The following is a 21,486-nucleotide window of genomic DNA, read 5'->3' as shown; positions in this document are numbered from 1 at the left end:
TAGTGATTCACTCCAGTGGACTTTTTCATGCTTATGTGTCTGTCTCCAGCTTTGAATGGCTTTTGTCTCATCTTTGTTATTTGCTGATGAGACACCCTAGATCACAGATTGTGATGGAATGATAACAAGTGCATAGAGATGTGCCTATAATTTATTTATTTTTTTGGGGGGGGGGTGCACACAGCTCACCACTAGATGTCAATAAATTGCAGACTGAAATCAATTGAATTGTTTTTTGTTTTGTCTTTCGTTTTTGTATTTTTTTGGGGGGGGGGGTGCACACAGGATGTTTATGTGTACGTTTGTTTATCAGTCACCACAACAAAGCAGATCAGCCAATTGTCCATGGACAAAGGGCCAGTTTCTCTAATAGGCTCATAGAAAGGCCTATTTGTTCTTCTGGAGCGCTGCAGAAGAAACACTGCCAATGAACTTCCATTGGACCTTTTTCAGTAGTGAGCAACAGATCCCACATTACAGCAAAAGCAGCGTAATGCTGTTAAGAGCACAAGTTGTGCTGACAGATGTGTTACTTCACATAATATTTTTACTCTGTTTATTAAAGCTGCGTCACCACTTTAATTTTAGGAAGAGCTTTGTGTTCTACAGTTGCACCAATTGATCCTCAAGGACTTAAAATGGTTGTTTTCCATTTGATACATCAAACACACCCTGTGTTCCTGCCCACTCTTTAAATGGCTCAAACTTGAATGGATTAACAGATGTTTGAGGCTAGCTTTGTACTCAATTCAAAGTCATTTTTGCACCATCGAAGCAGCTACATAGCTTTTTCAGCTTTTCTAATCAGAGCAGCTTGTTTGCATTGTCTCGCTCTTTTTTTGGTTATTTTTAAGCACTCTTTTTTTTTTTTCCCCCCTCTCTCTGTGGTTCCTACCCTGCCACCGCATTCTGCTGGGCATGCCGAACAACCATGCACTTCACATTCTTCGCAGCCTCTGACACGAGCATGTGCTCTGGCTCGGCACATACAGTGTTCATGTGCACATCCTTTATTTTGGAGCGCAAGAATGTCTGTCATTGTCCTCCTGTCATGTCATTGCTAGCTTACTTATTTGAGGAAGCAAGTGACCTCCGTTTTTTGACAAACTCCTTTTCTTGATACATGTGTTTCATTGACAAAGAGATAAACATAAACAAGGGGAGGGGCTAGTTCCGCCGATTGTATCTTTCCAGTCTGGTGGAGAGGTGCCGCGGGGACAGCATTGCATAATATCCATTCACAAAATGTCCTGAACTACTTTGGTCCTCTGGCTAGCCTGTCTGTTGTTCTACTTTTGTATATGACACTGAAGTCCAGAGGACGCAGGGCGTAATCTGAGCTGCACGACTCCTGCAGATATTGAGCGAGCTGTCACTCATGTCTAAGTGTCTAGTCGGTAGTTCTTTTATTTGCTTAACCTGATTTCAGCTTCTTATTCCTAATCCTAGTGTCAGATTATTTAACTTCTCAAATAAGAGCTACACTGTATGCAAGAGCAAAGCAACGATTTACATTACCGTGCCTTTGCGGCCCACAGCATGTAGGCCTTTGCTGATTAATAGCATGTAGGGCCACATGCAGCGATTGCACCGAACTATTCATCACACCCATCTGCTCTGCAGAATAATGAAAACTTTAATGGGGTTTTAATGTGCTGTCCCCACCCTCAGCCATCAAAGTGACAATCCAGGTGATTATACCTGGGCCCGAGGGAACACAATTTCTAAGAGTTTTCTTGTTGGATGCTGCTGATGGAAATTCATGGATCGTAAAGATTGTACTGTATGTCCTAATAGCAACCTTTGCTTGAATATATTTCTATTGGTGCATTTCCATGTAGTACACTACTCTTAAACTGCGTAGTGCTTCCAACCACACATTTAAAGCTGAATAATTATACACATGAGATGACAGCTTAACACAAATAAATACCAAACAATGCTACATCTGTTACATCAACGAGTAGAAAAAAACTGTGCCAGTATTAGCGATGGTATAAAAGATGGACCTAGCTGCCATGACATCACCCGTTGGTTTCTCGAGTCCTGTTTAAAGTCTCAATATGAGTGTTGTCATTGTCGTCATTGGCTGCAAAACTCTGTCTTGATTTTAAAACATAGGACCAAGATTAACACAGTAGACTTAATATTTTTTCAGTATCACCCAAAACGAGTGACTGAGCCCATAAACTAAGCAAGAAATTGTTTATCAGTGGTCAAGACAAAAAGTGGTTTTCCCTTAGACTTCTATTGAGGTTTTACAGACATGTGACCACTAACCATGTGACATTGACTTCTCAGCTATTTTGGGGCGTTTGCCAATCGTGGTGATTATCTAGGATCATGTGAATAAGGCCCCAGTCACATTGGCTTAGAGACCAGTTCATGGCCATCTTGCAACCATCAGGTATGAAGGAAAAATAAGTTTTCCACATCCAGTTGGGAATGGTTGCAGGGGGTTGATGGCAATCGCTGGGGAAAACTGATTGCTAAAACCTCAGTCTCACAGCCCTCCAGAACAATAACCAACCTACCCTTTGCTAAGTATACATAGTATACCGTCCATGTACTCTGTAGTGCGTTGCATGTATTCGATTTGAACACACTGTTGCACAAGTAAAAGTACCGAAGTCTGCAAGACAGGAGTAGAGTTTTTTTTTTTTTTTTAACCCCCACACCCCAACCAAGACCACTACACCCACCCTCAGGTCTGTCTTTCACTGTATCTGCTAACATGCTGTTGTTTTTTTTAACCTCCTCTGATTTGGCACTACATCAACAATCATGTCAGAAACAGAGTTTCACTCTGTAACGCTAGAGGTGAAAATGAGTAGGAAGGGGGGTGATGGATCTATTCCTTTTTAAGTTGTCATTAAGACACCAAGCACCACTTTTTTTTTCTTTTTCTTTTTTTTAACTGGATTCAAAGCATCAGGAGACTCAGATAAATCCTAGAAATACTTTTTGTCATTCACTTGCCTGATTGTTGACATCAGAACTCCCTGCAAAGGTAAACTTGTGCAGGTTCTATCTGCCACAGTAGCTCCAGTATTTAGAAAGTCTTGCTATGAAGGGCACCTCTGAAGATATTTCTCTCCCACAGTTTGATGGTTTTGCAACTGATGTTGCAGCGGCTTTAATGTGCTGATAGGGAGGAACAGTCCCACTCCTGAAAAAAGCAACACTAACCTGACCATCATTCACTACGTCATTCAGTTAGAACCTGTGATGCATGATGGCATAAAGCACATTATAAAACCAAATCATGTTCACATATTAATTCTCAAACTCTGAAAGTCTCCTGCTGATCTCAGCAAATGTAACAGAGTTGTTTTTTTCCTTTTTTGGGGTTTTGCCCTTTTGGTTAAAGGGGCGGCCGGTTTTTTTTTTTTTTTTAATTGATGACATTTTGTGCTTTTGAAATCTGACATTATTTCATACTAAATATTGAAATTAAATGACACAGCTGGCCAAATAGCACTAAGTGGCAATGGGATTTAGTACTGGCAGGTTGAGACCGAGAATCTAGCAGATGCATAACTTTCATTAATATAACTGGACACTCTACAATACTCTTATTGAGGGGGTGGTTATGTTTTGAGTTCAAAATTAGTCTATAAATGTTACATTGACAGCAGTAGTAAATACTCTAACATACTTGAGAGTATTGAATGCCACTCTTTTCCTTCATTTTCATGAAAGAAGAAAAAAAAAGTTGGTAAATGATTAAAAATTGAAATTACTCACTAAAATTCTGAGAAAGTATCTTTTAGAAATCTGGTAGTGATTGAAAAGAGTATTTAAACCACAAAGACCTTCCATAAAAGAAACACAACTTGTTGTTCAGTATTTTTATGCTTGTTTCTTTACATCTGGTCTTAGAAGCCATGACATTGACCATGAACGGCTCCCATTGAGCTCTGCAGCCATTGAAGTCTGTTTGCGAATCAACAGTGGTCAGCGCCCAGACACAGTGGACTGCTGCAAGAAAACACATCCTACAAAAAAATTCATTTCACTTGTCACAAGGACAGAATAGCAAATAAGAAGGAGATTAGTGAGAAGGTGTTTTTTTGTTGTTGTTTTTGTTTTAATGAACTCGCATTAAATTATACCTGAGGTTTAAAGAAAATGACCTTCAAAAATTATTATAAAATCAATTTTCAATGCAGTTTGTTTCAAGCTACTAATTATTATCATATTGGCAAGAACTGTTAATAATATTACAACCAAAGCTTTAAGCCTCAAAACGGATGCAGTGAAGAGACACTCCACTAACCAAATGAGACTGGATTTGAATGACATAAGTGCTCGATTTAGATACATGCTGTTAGGTGTTGCAATGGTCACCCTGGGTACTGTTACTGTGTCCATATATTCAGCCAGTCGAATTCCCATTCACTGTCCGTGGAGCTGTTCCAGAGCTAGTCTCTTTAACAACATCAACAAGGCACTTTTGGCAGTCTGTTCGGAAGAGATATGTTCGTTTCCACAAATCAAGCCCGAGCCATCCGCAATTCTAGGAATAAAGTCCAGACTGATGGTTTTTTTTCTTTCTTTCTTTCTTTCTTTCTTTTTTTTAGCACAAGCCTTTCATGGTAACAAAACATTTCTTCATTTGACAAGTCATGCAGTTTATTATCTCCGTCCAATCCGATTTTGTCTCATGCTTTTTTAATCTGATAAGCATCTCGAGGTGTCTCCTGACATTCTGCAGCAGAGCTTTTCTTAACTGCAGATATGCAGGATAATTAGCGAGTTGCAGATATAGAGATTATTTCCTGTCGAGTAGACCTTTCATTATTAGAAGTGATACTCCATAAAGGCTGTCTTTGGTGATAGGAAGCACTGTTTTTGATGAAAATTGCTCAGCTGAGGTCATACACTATAAGCCCCGGCGGGCCTTTGCGAATGCCTGACGGATTCTGCTTAGTGTTTGTACATATTAGAATTGCTAATCAGATGCTAATGCTAGTGAGTGGCAGAGTTGCGAGGCAAGGCAGCTACAGAATGGTAATCAGCATGAAGTTGGCCTACAACAAAAAGGCTGATTATTTAGGCCCCACTCGTTTTCTTTTTTCCCCCGTTCCAACCACAAATCTAGATTCGTACATTTTCTTGTGCATTTCCTTTTGAAGTGCTGCTTGACGTCAGTACTGTGTGATTAAAAAGATTTCAGTAAATTTTTCACGTCGGCTTGTTTTCTTACAACGGTTAACAGAACATTGGCTTTGTAATTAGCTTGAAATGTAGATTTTACCACCAATCTAGCGCCACCCGCTTTCCATCTGTTCACAATTAATCAAGTGAAACTGTTCAATAAGCTTACTATAGTCACAGGCGCTCACTTAGATCTCAGTGGCAAGGAATAACTCTTGGCTTGTGTGCTCATTAAAGTAACCTGTTAACATGCTTTGTGGTTGTATTATGTTAGCTTGCTCAGGTCAGGCTGCCTGCTGTGTGGCTGCAGTGGGCGACAGATGGCATTATGGCCCTCGGTGGGGCAGTAAGCGGATGCCCATGGTTAGGGTTAACTGCAAAGACAGATGTAGGTTTTTGTTGCTTGAGGTGACTGCGCATCAGTGTGGAGTTTGATCACGTTGATGTTTACAGAACTGCTGTTGCTGCTTTTTATCCAATGAATGGGCTGCTGAAATGTCAGCGTCAGTCTGTTGTATTGTACTTCAGTCTCTCTTGTCTGCCATGTCGCATTGGCTCGGACTGGTGTGACAGGCCATTGATTGAGTTATAATTCATCATATTGTCGGTGGATGTGGTTTGAATAGATCTGGTTCAAAAAATAGTTTTTGCGTCAGCTTTCTTTCATCTTTGTGAATTTGCCTTCATGTTCATGAATCTTACCACAGTTTAATCGGCGTAATAGTAGAGCCTGACTGATATAGGATTTTAATACTGATAGTGACATAGATCCTTTTTTCCCTTTGTAGTGTTTTACAAATCTGCCTAACAAGTGCTATCAGAGTCTTGAACAGCTGACCTATTTTAACAGTAATAGTAATTTTAGCACATCAGGTCATCTCACATATCAAACCAGCATATTAAGCTCAGCTCTTTTACACATAAATCTATTTAATACTTCAGTTTTATTTTTGCCTCCATTTATTTATTCACGCTATTTGTATTTTATCTGTTTGTACATATTAACTGGCATCTGTGTGGACAGCAGAGAAATGCTTTTTTTCCTTTGCACACATGACAATAAACTCTTTGACTCTTGAATACAGTTTCATGATTTTTGTAACAATGACATTTCTTGAGTGCTGCTTAATCAACTCTTAAAGTTTTCAGCAAGAAAAAGTTTTGTTTTGGGGGAAAAAAATTGCAACATTTTTAGCTATTGACAGTAATTTCACATCTTCTTAATATTTTATAAAAGTTTCGATTTTTCAGCCTTGCTTCTGATTTCATCACAGCTTCCCCTAAGTCGTATACGAGCATCCATCAAAATGAAAACGATGCAGCAAATTGAAGGTGGATCGCTTTCTGCCAAACCCTATCCCAAGCACTGCACACATGCAGTAAACGTAAAGATTCTCACCCGGCACCCACTGATGGATGTCTTCGTCTTTAAAAGCTCTCCCTTAGGCAGAGTTCAGAAAATGACTAATTTCTCCTTAGTCCCATTTTAGCACTACCTTTGAAGCACACCTTCTTAATTTGCCATTCTCAGAAAGTTCCCTGAAGCATTAAATGGGTTGTCGGGCGCTTATGCAGCAAAGCAGCCTGGGAACCAGCGTCCTCGGAGACTGAAGAAAGTTAAGAGCACTTTCCATCCATCTCAGTTCACACACTGTTGGCCTTTACAATTCACATCCAAAGCCACTTAACGCTGCCTTTGAAATACCACGAGCTGCAATTTTTTTTTTTCCCTCCCCCCCATTTAGTGTAAAGATTGTATTTCGCCAATATCAGGTGTCCATTGTGAAGGTTACCAATTTACTGTGGCTGTGAAGAGTTGCAGCTGCACACAGAAAGCCTCAAATATTGTCTTCTATTCAGCCCGTTTAAGGTTCAAGAGATCAAATGCCAAAAAGCAATTTACCGTGGGACCGTTTCCACAGTGTTAACTGTTGTTTTCCTTTTCTGCTCTGCTTCAGGTGTTCCTGCATCGTCTCAATCAGTACGCAGCCACCAAAATCGAAAAGAACGTCACAGAGGAAGCGGTGAAGGTGAGAAGCAGTCTTTCGCTCTGACACTGCACTCAGGGGCATTACCCGTGAACAGTTGGGAAGTTTCATTTAACAATTAAGCTTCTTTTGGAGGGGGGTGGGGGTTCTTTCAACCTGAACTTGCATCAAGTTCTGGACTGTAGAAGAAGCAGTGGGCGATCCAGGAAGCAGCTGTAAATATATTCTATTTTTAAATTATCCCAGCTGGAGGATAATAAAGGATGCTCTCTCACAGTGGGAGCGTTTCTTCTCTGAGCTTGCTTACTTTTGAAGGTAAACATGCATTCACTGGATATTTACTGGAAGTCCCGTGTTTTGGAACATGTCCCCTCATGTTCTGATTTGTTTGGGAACACGCTGACGGGGTTTTTAGATAACGAAAAGGGTCATCGCTGCAAAGGCCGACAGCTGCAATGCCACCGAGCGGCTGAGAGTGCTCCAAAATGAAAACGCAACGATCGGATTTGCCCAGATGTTTTTCCTTTTTTCCTTGGTATCGCTAGCTACTAAGTTTATTCTGGCCTTAGAACACCCATGAAAGACTTCTGGTTTTCATGCTTTGGTTTCATTTCACTCGCTTCACTTATCCAGCACAGTTTTTTTTCTTTAATATCGCCACAAAAATGACATAAATAAGGGCAGAAGTCAACACCACATGAAGGCTAAGTTTCCACACAACAGATCTTAACATTGTGTTCCTTTGTTTTTTCTTTCTTTTAAAATATCTCTAATTATGTTTGAAATTCAAATATCAAAGAGATCTTAAGCTAAGATACTCATTACAAAGAAACCTCGTTTTTTTTTATTCCGTAGCCATCAAAGCACCACCGACCACAAGAGGAAGCATATGCCAAAGTATTGATTCTCTTTCTCCCTCCCTCTCTCTCTCTTTTAGGTCTTATTCTCTAACATTGAGGAGATTCTGGCTGTTCACAAAGACTTCCTGTCCATGGTGGAGGACCTCCTGCAGCCCGACCCTCACGCTCACCATGAAATCGGTCGCTGCTTCTTGCACTTTGTACGTAACTCGTGCAACTCGTGCTTCTGCAAATTGAATGTCAACTCAACGCATTTTAATTACGATGTTTTGTCCGAGCTCCTAAAGCTCCGTGGCACTGATGCTACCTCCCTTCGTAATATTCCTCAGTTCACTGGAGCGTGTGATCTGAAAAAGGGGGGGGAAAAAACCCTCTGTCGGGGCTTCGGTGCACGGTTATGCCGACGTGCTCCACGTGTTGTCAATTTAACTCCCTTGGATTACTCGCGGTGAGAGTGCCCACATGTGCGATATGCCTGATAGAGCTCTGATATACTGCTCTTTCCCACTGTATATCGCAGTTCTTTGATGCGAAGCCTTGAGGCAGGCTGGCGTATAACGGTCTTCAAAGTCTTAATAAATCTGAGCGTCCTTCTGTTGGGGATAAGGCGAGTTTGTCAGTCGCATCTAGCTGCTGCTCATACAGGTGCAAGAGAGATGACCTGGCAGTATAAGTGGTACATTTAGGTTTATGACATGATGACCTCATTAGCAAGATGGGATATACTGAAAACTTATGACCATAATTCAGTCATGAGCAGTCATGTGTGTCCATAGAGATGAAACAAATTAGACACGCCTAACGTATTATGCAGCGTTTTTCAGAGTTTCCTACTCTGTGTAATTCTTTCATGAAACTTTTATAGCACCAACAAATCACTACAATCTACTCCAGAAATACAAAAAAGCCAGCCAGCTGGGCAGTGCAACTCCCTCTGTGACTCAGGCCTGAACATTAGTTCATGCTGGCTGAAAACTTTCCTTTTGGGAATGCATTGGAATCAGTCAATCCATCGCAAGGCCAGAACATAAACAATTTGGGTGTTCGTAAATAGTCTTCCTCGAAAACACGATTCGAGTCGGGCGATCTGTAAAGTTAATCATAAAGTTCTGTTTTCGTACGCGCTCCCGCTTGTTTTGACAGTTATGTCTCTTCAGATCACCCGCTTCGTCTTCTGCGGCACAGCAGCACGGCTGAAGACTGTGTACTATTTTTGCTGCTTTGTAGTGAGTGATTTAGAGGCTGTGTGGTCTGGGCCCGCTGCGAAAGACAATGGGTATGGATGTCATATGAAATGGCTTTGGTGGAAGGTTGTCGGTCATGGCTGCGAGGCAGATGGCAGGACATGATCACTATTATGTATTTGGTGATGAGTGGGACGAATAATTTATATCTTCTCAATTATATATATGTGCTCTCCAGTCAGTTTGCCTCTTTCTCTCTCTCATCTTTCTTTATTTTGCAGTCAGATTTCCTGTCTTCTTTACTGCCCCGTCTGGGTTCATTTGTTTTCTGATGCCCTCCTCTCCTTTCCCATTTTTCTGTTTGACTTTGTTGCCCTCTTTCTGTTGCTTTCTGACTATAATTTCTGCTCCTTACATGTCCCCCCCTTTTTTTTTTCTTTCTTTTTTTCTCACCTTGACTTTTTCTGGCTCTTGCAGAGGAGCCGTTTTCAGATTTATGACGAATACTGCGGGAACCACGAGAAGGCCCAGAGGCTGCTGCTGGAGCTCAATAAGATCAGAAATGTCAGGACATGTTTACTGGTGAGAAGAGACTCCGAACCTTTGTGCATTTGAAGAAACTGTAAGCAGTCTTAAAAATGTATGTGTTTAGGTTCAGTAACAATTAAATTGTAAGTTCAAGTCTAAATCTGACAAATCTGTTTCAGTTCTTGGTAAAACAGAAACATGATTTCTGGAACAATTACAGCGTCTGAGGTGATTTCTAAGGGCCACTACACACTCTCCTAGGCATACAAACACGCAGTCACCCACACATAGCAGCTGGACAGTGTAAAACCCTCTACTCTGTGTCCCAGTTTGTTTGACAGCTGATGTGGCTCTGCCCCTGTGTGTGGGCTGACTCCCACTTCCTGCTCTGACGCTCTTAGAAACTTTCACTTCCACAGGGGAGCATCGTGTTGCGAGAACAAAGTTGACTACGTTCCCACTGCTGGATTGTGTTTAGGGAGGTCAAAAAATGTGCACATTTTTCTTCTCTGTTTATGCACAGGTCCCTACTCATAGTTTTATCCTCTGTTAATAATTTTGGCTCCTTTTTTTGTGTGTGACAGTTATAAGCATCTCATCACACCCTGTGTTTGGAGACGATGAAAAGACGACGCCTTCTTCCAGTAAAGAGTTAAACACTTAGAAAAACTAGAGTATGACGGCAGGTCTGCTTGTATTGATTGGAGACGTCTGTGGGGAAGTGTATGACCTTTGCTCAGAGTGTAATTGATAGGGTGAGAGACAAATGTGCACATGCATGTACTATATACAACTATATGGAAAACTGGTGTCTTTAATCTAAGGAGGCAGTTTAGCCAAAGATATTAACCGACACTGATCTGCTGTGGTCTTTATAGCCTTGACCCTTTGGTAACCTAGCCTGCCATCAGGGCCGTTTGGGTCTCGTGTTACCCTCCAAGCTCCAGTCCGCCATGAGCTTATATACTTCAGGTCATCTCCCAGACCCTACAGTGACCAAGATGGGGATATCCACTCCATATAACCTCCACTATAACCTTTGGCCTGCTGACAGCAATAAAATCTGGTTTAGTGTTTATATTCAGCAGTACCACTTCTAAATTTCAGGTGAGAGAATTAAAGGTGTGATTGAATATTTCCTCATAATTTGCAATCTACCACATGAATTGTCATGCTGAGGGAGAAAAGTAAAACTTATAGTTTGTGGATAGTGTTGGTAGTGTCGTGATTCCAAAACATGGCTACAAATAACCCAGAAAATACTTCTTACTAAAGTGTAGTTTGAAAGATTACTTCACCTATTAAAATGAAAGAATTGACAGGACTTGAACAAATTGGAGTAGGAAAGTTAGCTATGTGTTTCAAATAGCTTTCTAAATTCATGGCTAACTGTTGAAATGTTTTAGCTAAAGTCTAGTCATAGACAAACACAGCTGAAGTACAACCAGCTAGCTTGAATTTGGAATAAAAAAAGTTGTCAATAATTTTGCTAAAAGTATAGCTGTAAGTTAAATGTTAGCTAACTCTGAGGGTTAACAGTTGAAATAGCGAGATAAACATCATGGCTAAACATCGAAATGGTTAGCTAATGGCACAAATACATTTGTAACGGTTACATCACTTAAAAGAAATAATCAGCTGTTAAATAGTTCTGTATCATTTTGTTAATTTATTGAAGATGAAAATATTTTCACAGCTTTTTGCTAATTTATGCTAACACATAAAGTTTTGTGTATACATTCGATGTATTTTGATACCTGCTAACTGTTCGGCGCTCTTATTTTAAAACTGGAGACTTTTGAGGTTGTAGCGTCCAGACTTTGGAACAGCCTGCTTGAACAGAATGCTGAAAACTCATTTTATAGGTTAGCTTCTTCATAATCTTTCTCAAATTGGTTGCATTTGTTGTATGTTGCAATGAATGTAACACTATATATATGAATCTGTATGCTGGACCATTCATACTTACCTTTTACTAGCTTTAAAGCACTTCGTAACTGGTAATGTTATTATTATTTTTTTTATTATTAGTACGAATTCTCTGACAATGTTTCATATTTCATTTAACTCTCCTCTGTTATCCTCTCCTCTCAATCCCACCAGAACTACATGTTGCTGGGAGGCAGGAAAAACACAGAGGTCCCACTGGAGGGATATCTGGTAGCTCCTATTCAGAGGATTTGCAAGTACCCGTTGCTGCTCAGAGTGAGTATAGTCTTGTGCACGCTAACCATGTGTTAAAGAGATACCACACCCATGCGCCACCTCTGTAGAGCAACTTCTTCCCCTCTTTTCGTCCAACCACACCTAGTCATTAGTTAGGGCTGTCCCATCCTATTCACATCAACCTCTGCCTTGCTAATGAAACACTGGCCTCACATTCTGACACGTCTCTGCTTTAGTTCCCTGGCACAGCCACATTGCAGGAATAACACGAGACCTATCATCACCTCCGCGGCCCAGCTGCGCTTTCAGACACTTTGACTGGGCTCATTCACACTGGCACTCTAGGTTGTTAGTTTTGAAGTTTCCATTTTTGAATGTGAAACGTGAGTGAAATGAAATACATTTTCAAAGGCTTGTTTGAGTTGGTGATCTGAGCTGTCCCTATTCATTTATCTTGTTATGATCTATTAATTCTCCCAGGCGCTTTCTAAACAGCCACCAACATATGCGCAGAGATGTTATGATAATAAGGGGGTAATCCGATGCGTTGCGTTTTTGAAGTCTTTCAGCTGCCAGGGCCGTAAAGTAACACCAATACATCCAGAAGAGTGTAAATTGTGCACTAATAGTAGCTGACATGCTAAAACACAGTGTTTAGACTACAGATTATGAGATTGGCATTTCAGCAGAAGGGTTTAAACCACTAAACTCAAAAACCACGAGAGAGTGAAAAGTGACGTGCTTTTCATGATGGAGCAATATTTGCCAGCTATTCTTCCAACTGCGTCGCTTTAATTATACTTTTCTGTGAAATTATGTGACATTTTGTGTGATCTGTACATGTGTAGGAGCTGCTTAAGAGGACCCCGAAGAAGCACAACGACTACGCTCTGGTACAGGAGTCTCTGCAGGTGATGAAAGAGGTGTGCTCCAGCATCAATGAGGCCAAGAGACAGATGGAAAAATTGGAGATTTTGGAGGAATGGCAGTCGCATATCGAGGGCTGGGAGGTGAGCCTCAGTAAAGCATGTTTAATGATTTATTTCATTAAGTTTAACTTAACGTCTTGCTGTATTTCAGAGTTTTGGGGATTTGTTTTGTTTTGTTTTTGTCCTAAGCTGAGCTTTCACTACTTAAGCTGAAAGTCATGACTTATTTAAAGTTACTCAGCCCTGTGCCAGCAAGAATTCCACATGGCCTGACTTGTGTAGCCTTTTAAGCTTTCGCATACTCGCCGGGAACAATGACTTGTATTCACAATAGCCATACTTCTTCTGCATGGTTGAGTTAAAGACGTCATGCTTTGGGGTGAGCAGTCAGATCACCATCGGGTAGATTGCACTTCTTTGTATGTAGGGTTATTTTCCCCCCCCTATAGGTAGGCTTAATAAGGGGTCGTAGCAGTTGGAAAAAGTGTAAAAAGAGATGGTAATTGTACAGAAAGAGGGCAGAATACTTATGTAATTGACCTGGCTTCATGTGAAAGGGCCTTAAGGCTTCCAGCACACATGCACACAGAGACATGCTGCAGTGTTGATAAAACCTTTTCAGGCAGCAACAGATATTTGTTTCTAAATAGAAAACAGGCTTTTTGACTAAAATGTTTAGAGTTTCTTGCATTTGACTGACTTGTTCTACTTTTTCTATGGTCACCCACAACTTTAAAGAGTTGCTGTATTATTGGATGCCTTTTAGTGCGAGTGTTTTGCTTTACAGTAAAATATATGGCAGGAACTTCAATAGTGGATCCATTAATACAGTTTAAATCCAACCCAAAACCTCAATGTAAGGCCATTATACAGGTTTTAGCGACACACAAACACACACAAATCTAAGAATAGCGTAATCAGAGTCAGGCTTAGTTTTTGGGTGGGGTGACATCTTGTGTTCAACATAATCCTGGCTGTAGCTACTTTGCAGTTTCCCCTCAGTACTTTTTATTAATTGTAAACATTAGCTCATTCTGGAGCTGGTCCTGCGACTGCTGCATGCCAGGCTCTCCGGCTCTAAATGAGATGGAACTAAGAGGGAGAGAAGAGAGGTGGGGGGAGAAAGAACTGAGTGATGGTTGTATCTTGTTTTTCTGTGTGGGTGTTTTTGAGGTATTTCAGTGGGATGAGGAGTGATTGTGAGAGCCGCTGTTTTTTTTCCATTTCTGCTCCTCCTCCTGGGATGATTGCTTGTTAGCGCTGACCCGCTTCACTGCTGGCTACCCTCGGGGCATCCTGGCAGGTTCACCTCCCGTGTGAGAAGCAGGGCTGTGGCCCAAAGTGGTCGCCATGATTGTGTGCTGCCAGCATTCGTCAGGGTAGTGATTGCCAGTTGGTTAGTGTTGCATGTGTCTGTGTTTTGTCACTGTGCACTATAAAAATATGTTAATTTTAGACTAGAGGGTTGTAGTTTCAAGTTTCATTTCACATTCTGTTCTCTAGTTTAATTAGCATGCTTAAAATGTACTTGAGTTGTAGAGTTTGCTTGATTTGGCTTCCTTAGCTTAAAAAATTCTCTCATCTCTCGATGTAATTGGCAAATACCACTTCAGAGCTTAATGCTTTATTTTTTTTCCCTCTTAATTAATGGCATATCCTGCTTTGCAATTGTTATGAGTCATTGTCTTACTATGAAAGTAGATGCTTGAATTCTGGATGAAACGGATGATTGAGGGTTTGAAGTGTGAAGCTTTTTCTATGGAGCACGGTTAATATAAAGAACAAGTGAAAAATGCTGCAAAAGAAGTGCAAATTTAAGTGAATAGGATGGAGGCTCTGCTAAAAGCATGTCTAACACAAAGAGGAAGTGTCAGTTCTTCCATTAAGGACACGCTGCTTTACAATCTGGACCGGTGTGATGTTGCCATTGGCCCCTTCAAGTGACCGAGACCTCTTTCTGTGTCTGGTGCGCACACATTGAAAAGCTGCAAATTAGCTTAACATCTGGTCATGGGCCCTTGAAAGAGTGGGAGAGTTAAAAAGAAAAGTGTGGAGGAAGGAATAAAAGATAGCGAAGAACAGAGCAGGGGAAGAAAAGTGAAAAATGATCAGCAGAAGGAAAGGGAGGAAAAGAAGTGGGGGAAAAAACGTGGGATAGGTTTTGGCCCGCCCGTGTCTCCGTTGGGAGCACATTTTCCGCCTCTGTGCGCATGGGGGTTATTTTTAGCTCTGGAGGGCTGATCAAACGTGGTACATAAATTCCCAGAGCAGGCAAGGTAAGGGGAAAAGACAGCACACTTTATCACTTGCAGCAGGAACCCCAACCAATCTGGTGACCAGACGCGACAGTGCAGCACATGGTTGGACTGGACGGGATGTTGTTCTGTAGAGGCTATTAACGGCCGCGTGTTTTTAAAATCCCACAGCAATCTGCTGTGAGGAAGCGGGGGTGTTTTTACAGACCCCTGAGAGTGGGAAGAGGAAAAAGTTGGGCTCTGTAGTCCCTCCTCCTGTTCAGACAATATATGTGAATGATAAATGCCACAGTTTATATACTTTACTATAGTTTAAAATTAAAACTTGAACTTTGTGCACAAATTCCCACGTCTCTCACCATTCCTGCACCATTGTCCATTTCCAGGGTTCAAATATCACAGACACATGCACGGAGATGCTAATGCAGGGTGTCCTGCTGAAGATTTCAGCTGGGAACATACAAGAGAGGATTTTTTTCTTGTTCGACAAGCTTCTGGTCTACTGCAAGAAGAAAAATAGGTGACTTTTTATTCATTACTCTTCTCCAGAGAGAATGAAAATATTATATTTGTGCTAATTCCTGTGTGTCTGTCCTCCTACAGAACATTTAAAGTACAGACTTTATAAATAATTCACTGCACCGTTCCTTTCCTCTTACTATGGGAAGTATTTTAGGTTCTGTTTTGTGAGGGAGTTGGAAAAATGTTTAAGGAGGCAGAGATGGAAGACTCATATTAGAAAAGGATTTAGACGAAATTTTGGGTGATTAATCAAGGTAGGGATATGAACCACCACGTTTGGGTAGTATTTCCTTTTAGATTGATCTTTCAGATAATCTTCGGATGCAAATAATACGACATTTATTCCGATCAGGCAAAACTGAATCGTGAAACTCGTCTAATTAATCTGTGTTTGGCAGCAGGAAACCGGATGAAGAAGCTGAGTATACAGTATCAAGTATTAAATGTAAAGTATTTTGCTACTGATTACCTTTGATGTCAAAATAGGCTGGTAAGTGTGACTGTCTATTAAATATGATTTAAATGTTTAAGGATTAATCATCATCTTGTTTCTCTCCGTCAAAGGCGTTTAAAAAACAGTAAGACGTCCACCGAGGGCCCTCGCTACCTGTTCAGGGGAAGAATCAGCACTGAGGTGATGGAGGTGGAAAATGTGGATGATGGCACAGGTGAGCAGTGCTCTAAAAGAAGATACCCTGGTTATTTTGGACAGCTGCTGTTTGAGTTTATTATTTTTTGTCATTGCCTGTGCTAACTTGCCAGGACCACTTACAGCAGTTCTGGCAGCAGGAATTTAAATACATGCCATAATAAGCCACACGGAGAAGTAGACAACATAGTCCTTGGCGTGAGCTGGTGCACAACTGTGTGATTTTTACACTTGGATCGCCAATGGAAAAATGAGACTTACCTATAAACATTTTTTAGACGTCTATAGTTACATATCCTTGGGGCTGTGCTGCTGCTGGTCCTCGGTGAACTTGAGCGCTTGTGTCTTTTGGCCTCACATAGCCACTGATTAGCATTTATATTTGTAGAAGCCATCATTTCCTTTCCAACGGTCCTAGATGGGCAGTAATATTGGGTGTTTTTGGTGAGGGATGGATGGGCTTGGGTCTGGATAAACAGGCGAGGCAGGCGGCAGAGCAGTAACTTGTGGGTGTTCTTCACCACAGGCGGGAGATCTCAATCTTAAAGCCAGGGTGACTGGATTATTTTAGCTTGGATTCCTATGTTAACAAAGTGCCACGACTTTTTCCCAGGCGCACACTTGCTGCCTGAGGTTGAAACACGCCCTCGGGGCATTCCATATAAAGGACACCACCACCACACCGTCTGTGTTTTTAGACGTGATTGTAATTGATGATTGTAATGGGTCGTTTTTTGTGATAAGCTTAGAAAGAAAAATCAAAGGAATGTTGGGAAGAGACTGGAAGGGGTTCCTAAAAGATGAAAATGATGATGGGTCAAGAGTTCACTTCCTTTATCTGGAGGCTTCTTAACATGTATATACTACAGGCATAGTTAATCACAAGTACGCACCAGCTCTGAAGGAGTATTCTGAGGACTCAGTAGTAAATAATGCTGATTGATGGTCCTCCTTCTGCATTTGTTCCCTCTCGTTTATCTCATTAAAGGAGAAGAGCGATAATCAATGAACCACTCGATAGAAAGTCTGATAGTAGAGCAGGGAAAAATGAGTCCGAGTCCAGCATTTGCAGTAAGACAGAGTATGATATTCTCTGGATGTTGTTTTTTGTTTTGTTTTATTTATTTTTTATTAAAAATGGACCACATGCTGCTATAAAGGAAAGCAATAACTCATCAAGAGGCATGTTTTTTGTTTTTTTTTAAATTTATAGATTGTTTTTTTCTTCACTCCTTTATAGTAGCGCTGATGTCACTATGTCATTCGGCTTGGCTTTTCTCTGCAGCGACTCACTTTGTGCCCCATGTTATTGCTGTGTTTCATGCGGTAACCTTTATTTACTGTGAACCCAACTTCTCAATAACTCTGTTTACAGTGTCACGATCAGTGTACCCACAGACTCATGGCCTTCCCCTTTCAAATATGAAAAAGTTCTGGGATTAAATAAGTCCTCCCCTTGCAAAGAGCTAACTAGAAGGAGCTGAGATTGTTTCTGCCTGTGTTTTCTCCTCCTCAGCTGACTACCACAGCAGCGGGAACATAGTGAACAACGGCTGGAAGATCCACAACACGGCCAAGAACAAGTGGTTCGTCTGCATGGCCAAGACCCCGGAGGAGAAGCAGGAGTGGCTGGAGGCCATCATGAAAGAGAGGGAACGCAGGAAAAGTAAGCAACTGTTTGTCAGTGTCAGGGCTTTTATTACACTCAGGGAAAGCTGGTCAATGTTTTCTCCTTAGCATCTGTCTTGATTTAAATAACTGAAAATATAGGCTGCGTTTTGGGAAAATCGATACAAAGCAATATAACTTGAATGATTAAAAACGCAAATAGATCCCAGCTGCGAACAGCATGTGGGATCTGCATCTAGGACTGAAGGGGGTTTCTTGAGTAACTGTGTTATTTCCCTCAAGCAGATCACATAATGAAGGCTATTGCAACTGCTGATTATCTTGTCAAATTAGGAGACATTAACCTTCTCCGTCTAGTGATTGATGCTTTTAGTATCGGAGCTAGGTGCAAAGATTATTAATGCGGTGATACTGACGGGCTCTTTGCACCCTCTCCTGTGTAGGTCTGAGGCTCGGCATGGAGCAGGATACGTGGGTGATGGTGTCAGAGAAGGGAGAGAAGCTCTATCACCTCATGACCAAGGGTAACCTCATAAAGGACCGGAAACGCAAGCTCACCACCTTCCCCAAGTGTTTCCTGGGAAGGTAAGGATCCTTCTGCTGGTCTTGATGTTTATTCCATCGAGTGTTCAGCCCTATGGGTTTTCTCTGTGTCATGTAAGCATTTTACCTGTGAGTAGGTCAGATGCATGACTGTGCTAGGAGCCTTTCAAAGATTAAATCTGTATTCTGTGTCTCTAAAGATTTATAGGACCTTGTACTTGATGTTAAAAGAAGTGGTATTAGTAATGTAACGTAATAATAAAGATCAATTGGCCAGGATTTGTAAAGACAGCTGCTGGAAAGAGGAAAGCAATGGCACTTTCTGCTCAAGAGACTCTGTGTTGTGGAGCCGCCATCTCAGTCACGGGAAAATGAAATCCAGCGAGATTTAGCCCATGAATCTTATTTAAGGATTATTGGTGTGGTGTCTGGGGATGGATCGGCCACTGAATGCCAGTCATAAATCACAGGCTAGATATCCCTGCGCGGCTCAGCTGACTGCCCCTTTTGCTCCCTCGCCCATGTTAGATTATAGTAAGCTGTCTGCAGAGAAATCCATGAGGTAATTGTTGTAGAAGGTTCATTATGCCAGAGGGCAGCTCTGTCTGTGTGTGCGTGTGTTACCATCAGAGTGTGTCACGCTCATCGTTGTCCTTGAATTTTCACAGTTAATTTGGGCGCGCTTTCCATATTTACTTTTGAGTCTGAATATGACTATCTCTCCTGCACTCGCTGACAGGTGAAAAATATTTACCGTGAGTGGAGCTTTGCTGAAAATCTCGTCCTTGGGTTATTTTAGGTAAGCAGAAGTTGATGCCACCATTTGGGTATTTTGCTTTCATAATGTGAAATGCAGACGAATTGGTTTCACGTCAGTGTTGTAAGTTTCTGCGCACTTGTGTGCTTTAATGAGATAAAAGACTTGAATGCCTGACAAGGACAAACTTTTTTTTCTTTTTTTTTGTAGTTCTACTTCAAATGAGATCAAATATGTGGGCACAGACACTTTTATCGGGAATCTGGGAACTGCAAAACTCTTTCGCTCGGTCCATTCGACATGTTCAGCATCCTCTCTTGTTATATAGCATCTATCCCATATTGTACCCCAATGTGGGAAGAGGACAAAGTGTGACTGAGAAGGTGGCGAACGTGGATAAAGATAATAAAAACAAGAAGCTTCTGATGATGACGTGTGGCAGCCAAAAATATGTTTACAGAGGGACGCCTGTAATTTTAAAGGCTCAGCTAAATCATTGAATGCTTCCAAAAGACGGCCTGGGTTGGATTCTGTTCAAGTTCTGATCCTCTCTAACAAATTTGCCTTGTAAACACTCCAGTACAATTCAGAATGAGCCATGTTTTCCATTTGTTATAAAATTGTACTTTCAGTTTGTTTTTCTTGAGTTGTTACAGTCACGTTGAAAATCTCCCGAGCTTATACAGTCATGTCAAAATCCCTGTTATTTTTAAAAGCATAAAGAGAGAGGAGGGGAGCAAAAACCAACCAAAAAGTCCAATTGGACATAGTTGTGGCCAAGTTACATGGCATGGTGGTTTGAAATGAAGGGTTACTTTCTCCTTTGGTCCACACAGACAACACCAGATCCCTTGCGGTGCGGAGAAGGAATGGATCTGTCAGCTGAAAAGATTAGCAGGATCAAACACTAGTCCGATGCGGTCATCTTGTTGAGTCTGAAGCGATCATATGGTGAGAAAGAAGCTCAGGGAAGCTTTCTTTGAAAACCTATCCCCTTACACCTGGATGACCACTTGTGGGTAAAAGGACATCTCTGGCCCCTCGGTACTTCTCCTGTCTGCGCTGATTTCGGAGATGATTACATGTAGGCGTAATTGGCTTATGGAAACCAGCATTGTATGTCTCTGATGAAAACCACATTGCCTATGGCTTCAAGTCAGCCCACTCCCTCCATTGTGAAATGCTTTGCCATTATCCCCTTTCCACGCCTCCCCCTTTTTCTTTCTGACTTTTTCTTTTTAAAACAGAGGGCTATTTCTGTGTCTCAGAAAAATGTTCTGATCTTATTTGAGGTTAGTTTTCTGCGAGAGGGTAATTCATCAAAGAAAATGTGTGTGAGAGCCACCTAGTCTGACATTATCATCCAATTTTAAACCTGAAACAAACAGAAAAACCATTTTCTACATATGATGGACTCTAGCAGTATATTGTCGTGACAGATGCTGGTGAGTATCTATGACAGTTATAGTAAATGGACTGGTTCTTGTATAGAACTTTGCTACTCTGCTTGAGCACTCAAACCGCTTTATACTACAAGCCTCATTCACCCACATATTCATACAGTCATAAATGCTTACACTTGGATGAACGCATCGGGAGCAACCCCTTATGCACCATGATCATGGACATGGGAAATGATATTGGAAAATGGAGAAACATGCGTAATTGCTTTCTTGCTGAGAGTTCTGTAAGAAGCCTTTTTATCTCTTGCAATGCTCTTCCTGTTCTGTCAATATGAAGTTATGCCAGCGGGTAGTTTGTTCAGCTCACCATAAAGACCACATGGGGGGAAACAGCTTGGCCGTCTCTGCCCGAAGGCACTAAAATGTATTTAAATGAAGCACCTTTAAAGCGCACTAATTAACACTTTCTGTCTTGTTTGTTTAGTCTATACCTAAGCATGTGTATATGAAGCTTCAGTTAGAGGCAGCCGCTTCTTCTGACTGCCAAGCCAAGTACTACTCGTATTAAACAAGCATAAAGACCTCCAGAAGTTCTACATAGAGCGTCTCTCCCTGCCCCCAATAATATTTTTTATGTGACTTCTGCTGGAAATAAAAGGATTATCCTAATTTCCTAAAAAGTTTACCTTTAAGCTTCGAATCTGTTTTAACCTTGTAAAATATTTGATTCAGTGGGAGATTTAAAAAAAAAAAAAATCCATGACAACATATAAGTAACCACAAAAATTCAAGTTTGGCTAGGAAATGTTACAAAAAAATGAATTCACCCAGTTTAACTAACACACACACACACACACACACACACACACACACACACACACACACACACACACACACACACACACACACACAC

At 41.2% G+C, this 21,486-nt stretch overlaps 1 protein-coding gene across 2 annotated transcripts in view; it reads left to right on the top strand.

The window, feature by feature from the left end:
- prex2 (phosphatidylinositol-3,4,5-trisphosphate-dependent Rac exchange factor 2) overlaps window positions 1-21,486 on the top strand; it is a 94,575-nt gene that overhangs the window by 11,015 nt on the left and 62,074 nt on the right. For both annotated transcript variants that reach the window (XM_005722586.2, XM_013915662.1), the window contains exons 2-10: window positions 7,119-7,190; window positions 8,086-8,208; window positions 9,670-9,774; window positions 11,824-11,925; window positions 12,735-12,896; window positions 15,457-15,590; window positions 16,157-16,260; window positions 17,758-17,907; window positions 18,314-18,455. In XM_005722586.2, the coding sequence (XP_005722643.1) occupies window positions 7,119-7,190; window positions 8,086-8,208; window positions 9,670-9,774; window positions 11,824-11,925; window positions 12,735-12,896; window positions 15,457-15,590; window positions 16,157-16,260; window positions 17,758-17,907; window positions 18,314-18,455 (1,094 nt within the window). The remainder of the gene's footprint in view (window positions 1-7,118; window positions 7,191-8,085; window positions 8,209-9,669; window positions 9,775-11,823; window positions 11,926-12,734; window positions 12,897-15,456; window positions 15,591-16,156; window positions 16,261-17,757; window positions 17,908-18,313; window positions 18,456-21,486) is intronic.

The sequence above is a fragment of the Pundamilia nyererei genome, unplaced genomic scaffold (assembly GCF_000239375.1).
Source record: "Pundamilia nyererei isolate P.nyererei 1_Seehausen unplaced genomic scaffold, PunNye1.0 scaffold00007, whole genome shotgun sequence".
NCBI classification, from domain to species: Eukaryota; Metazoa; Chordata; class Actinopteri; order Cichliformes; family Cichlidae; genus Pundamilia; species Pundamilia nyererei.
This window is presented reverse-complemented; position numbering and strand designations above follow the sequence as displayed.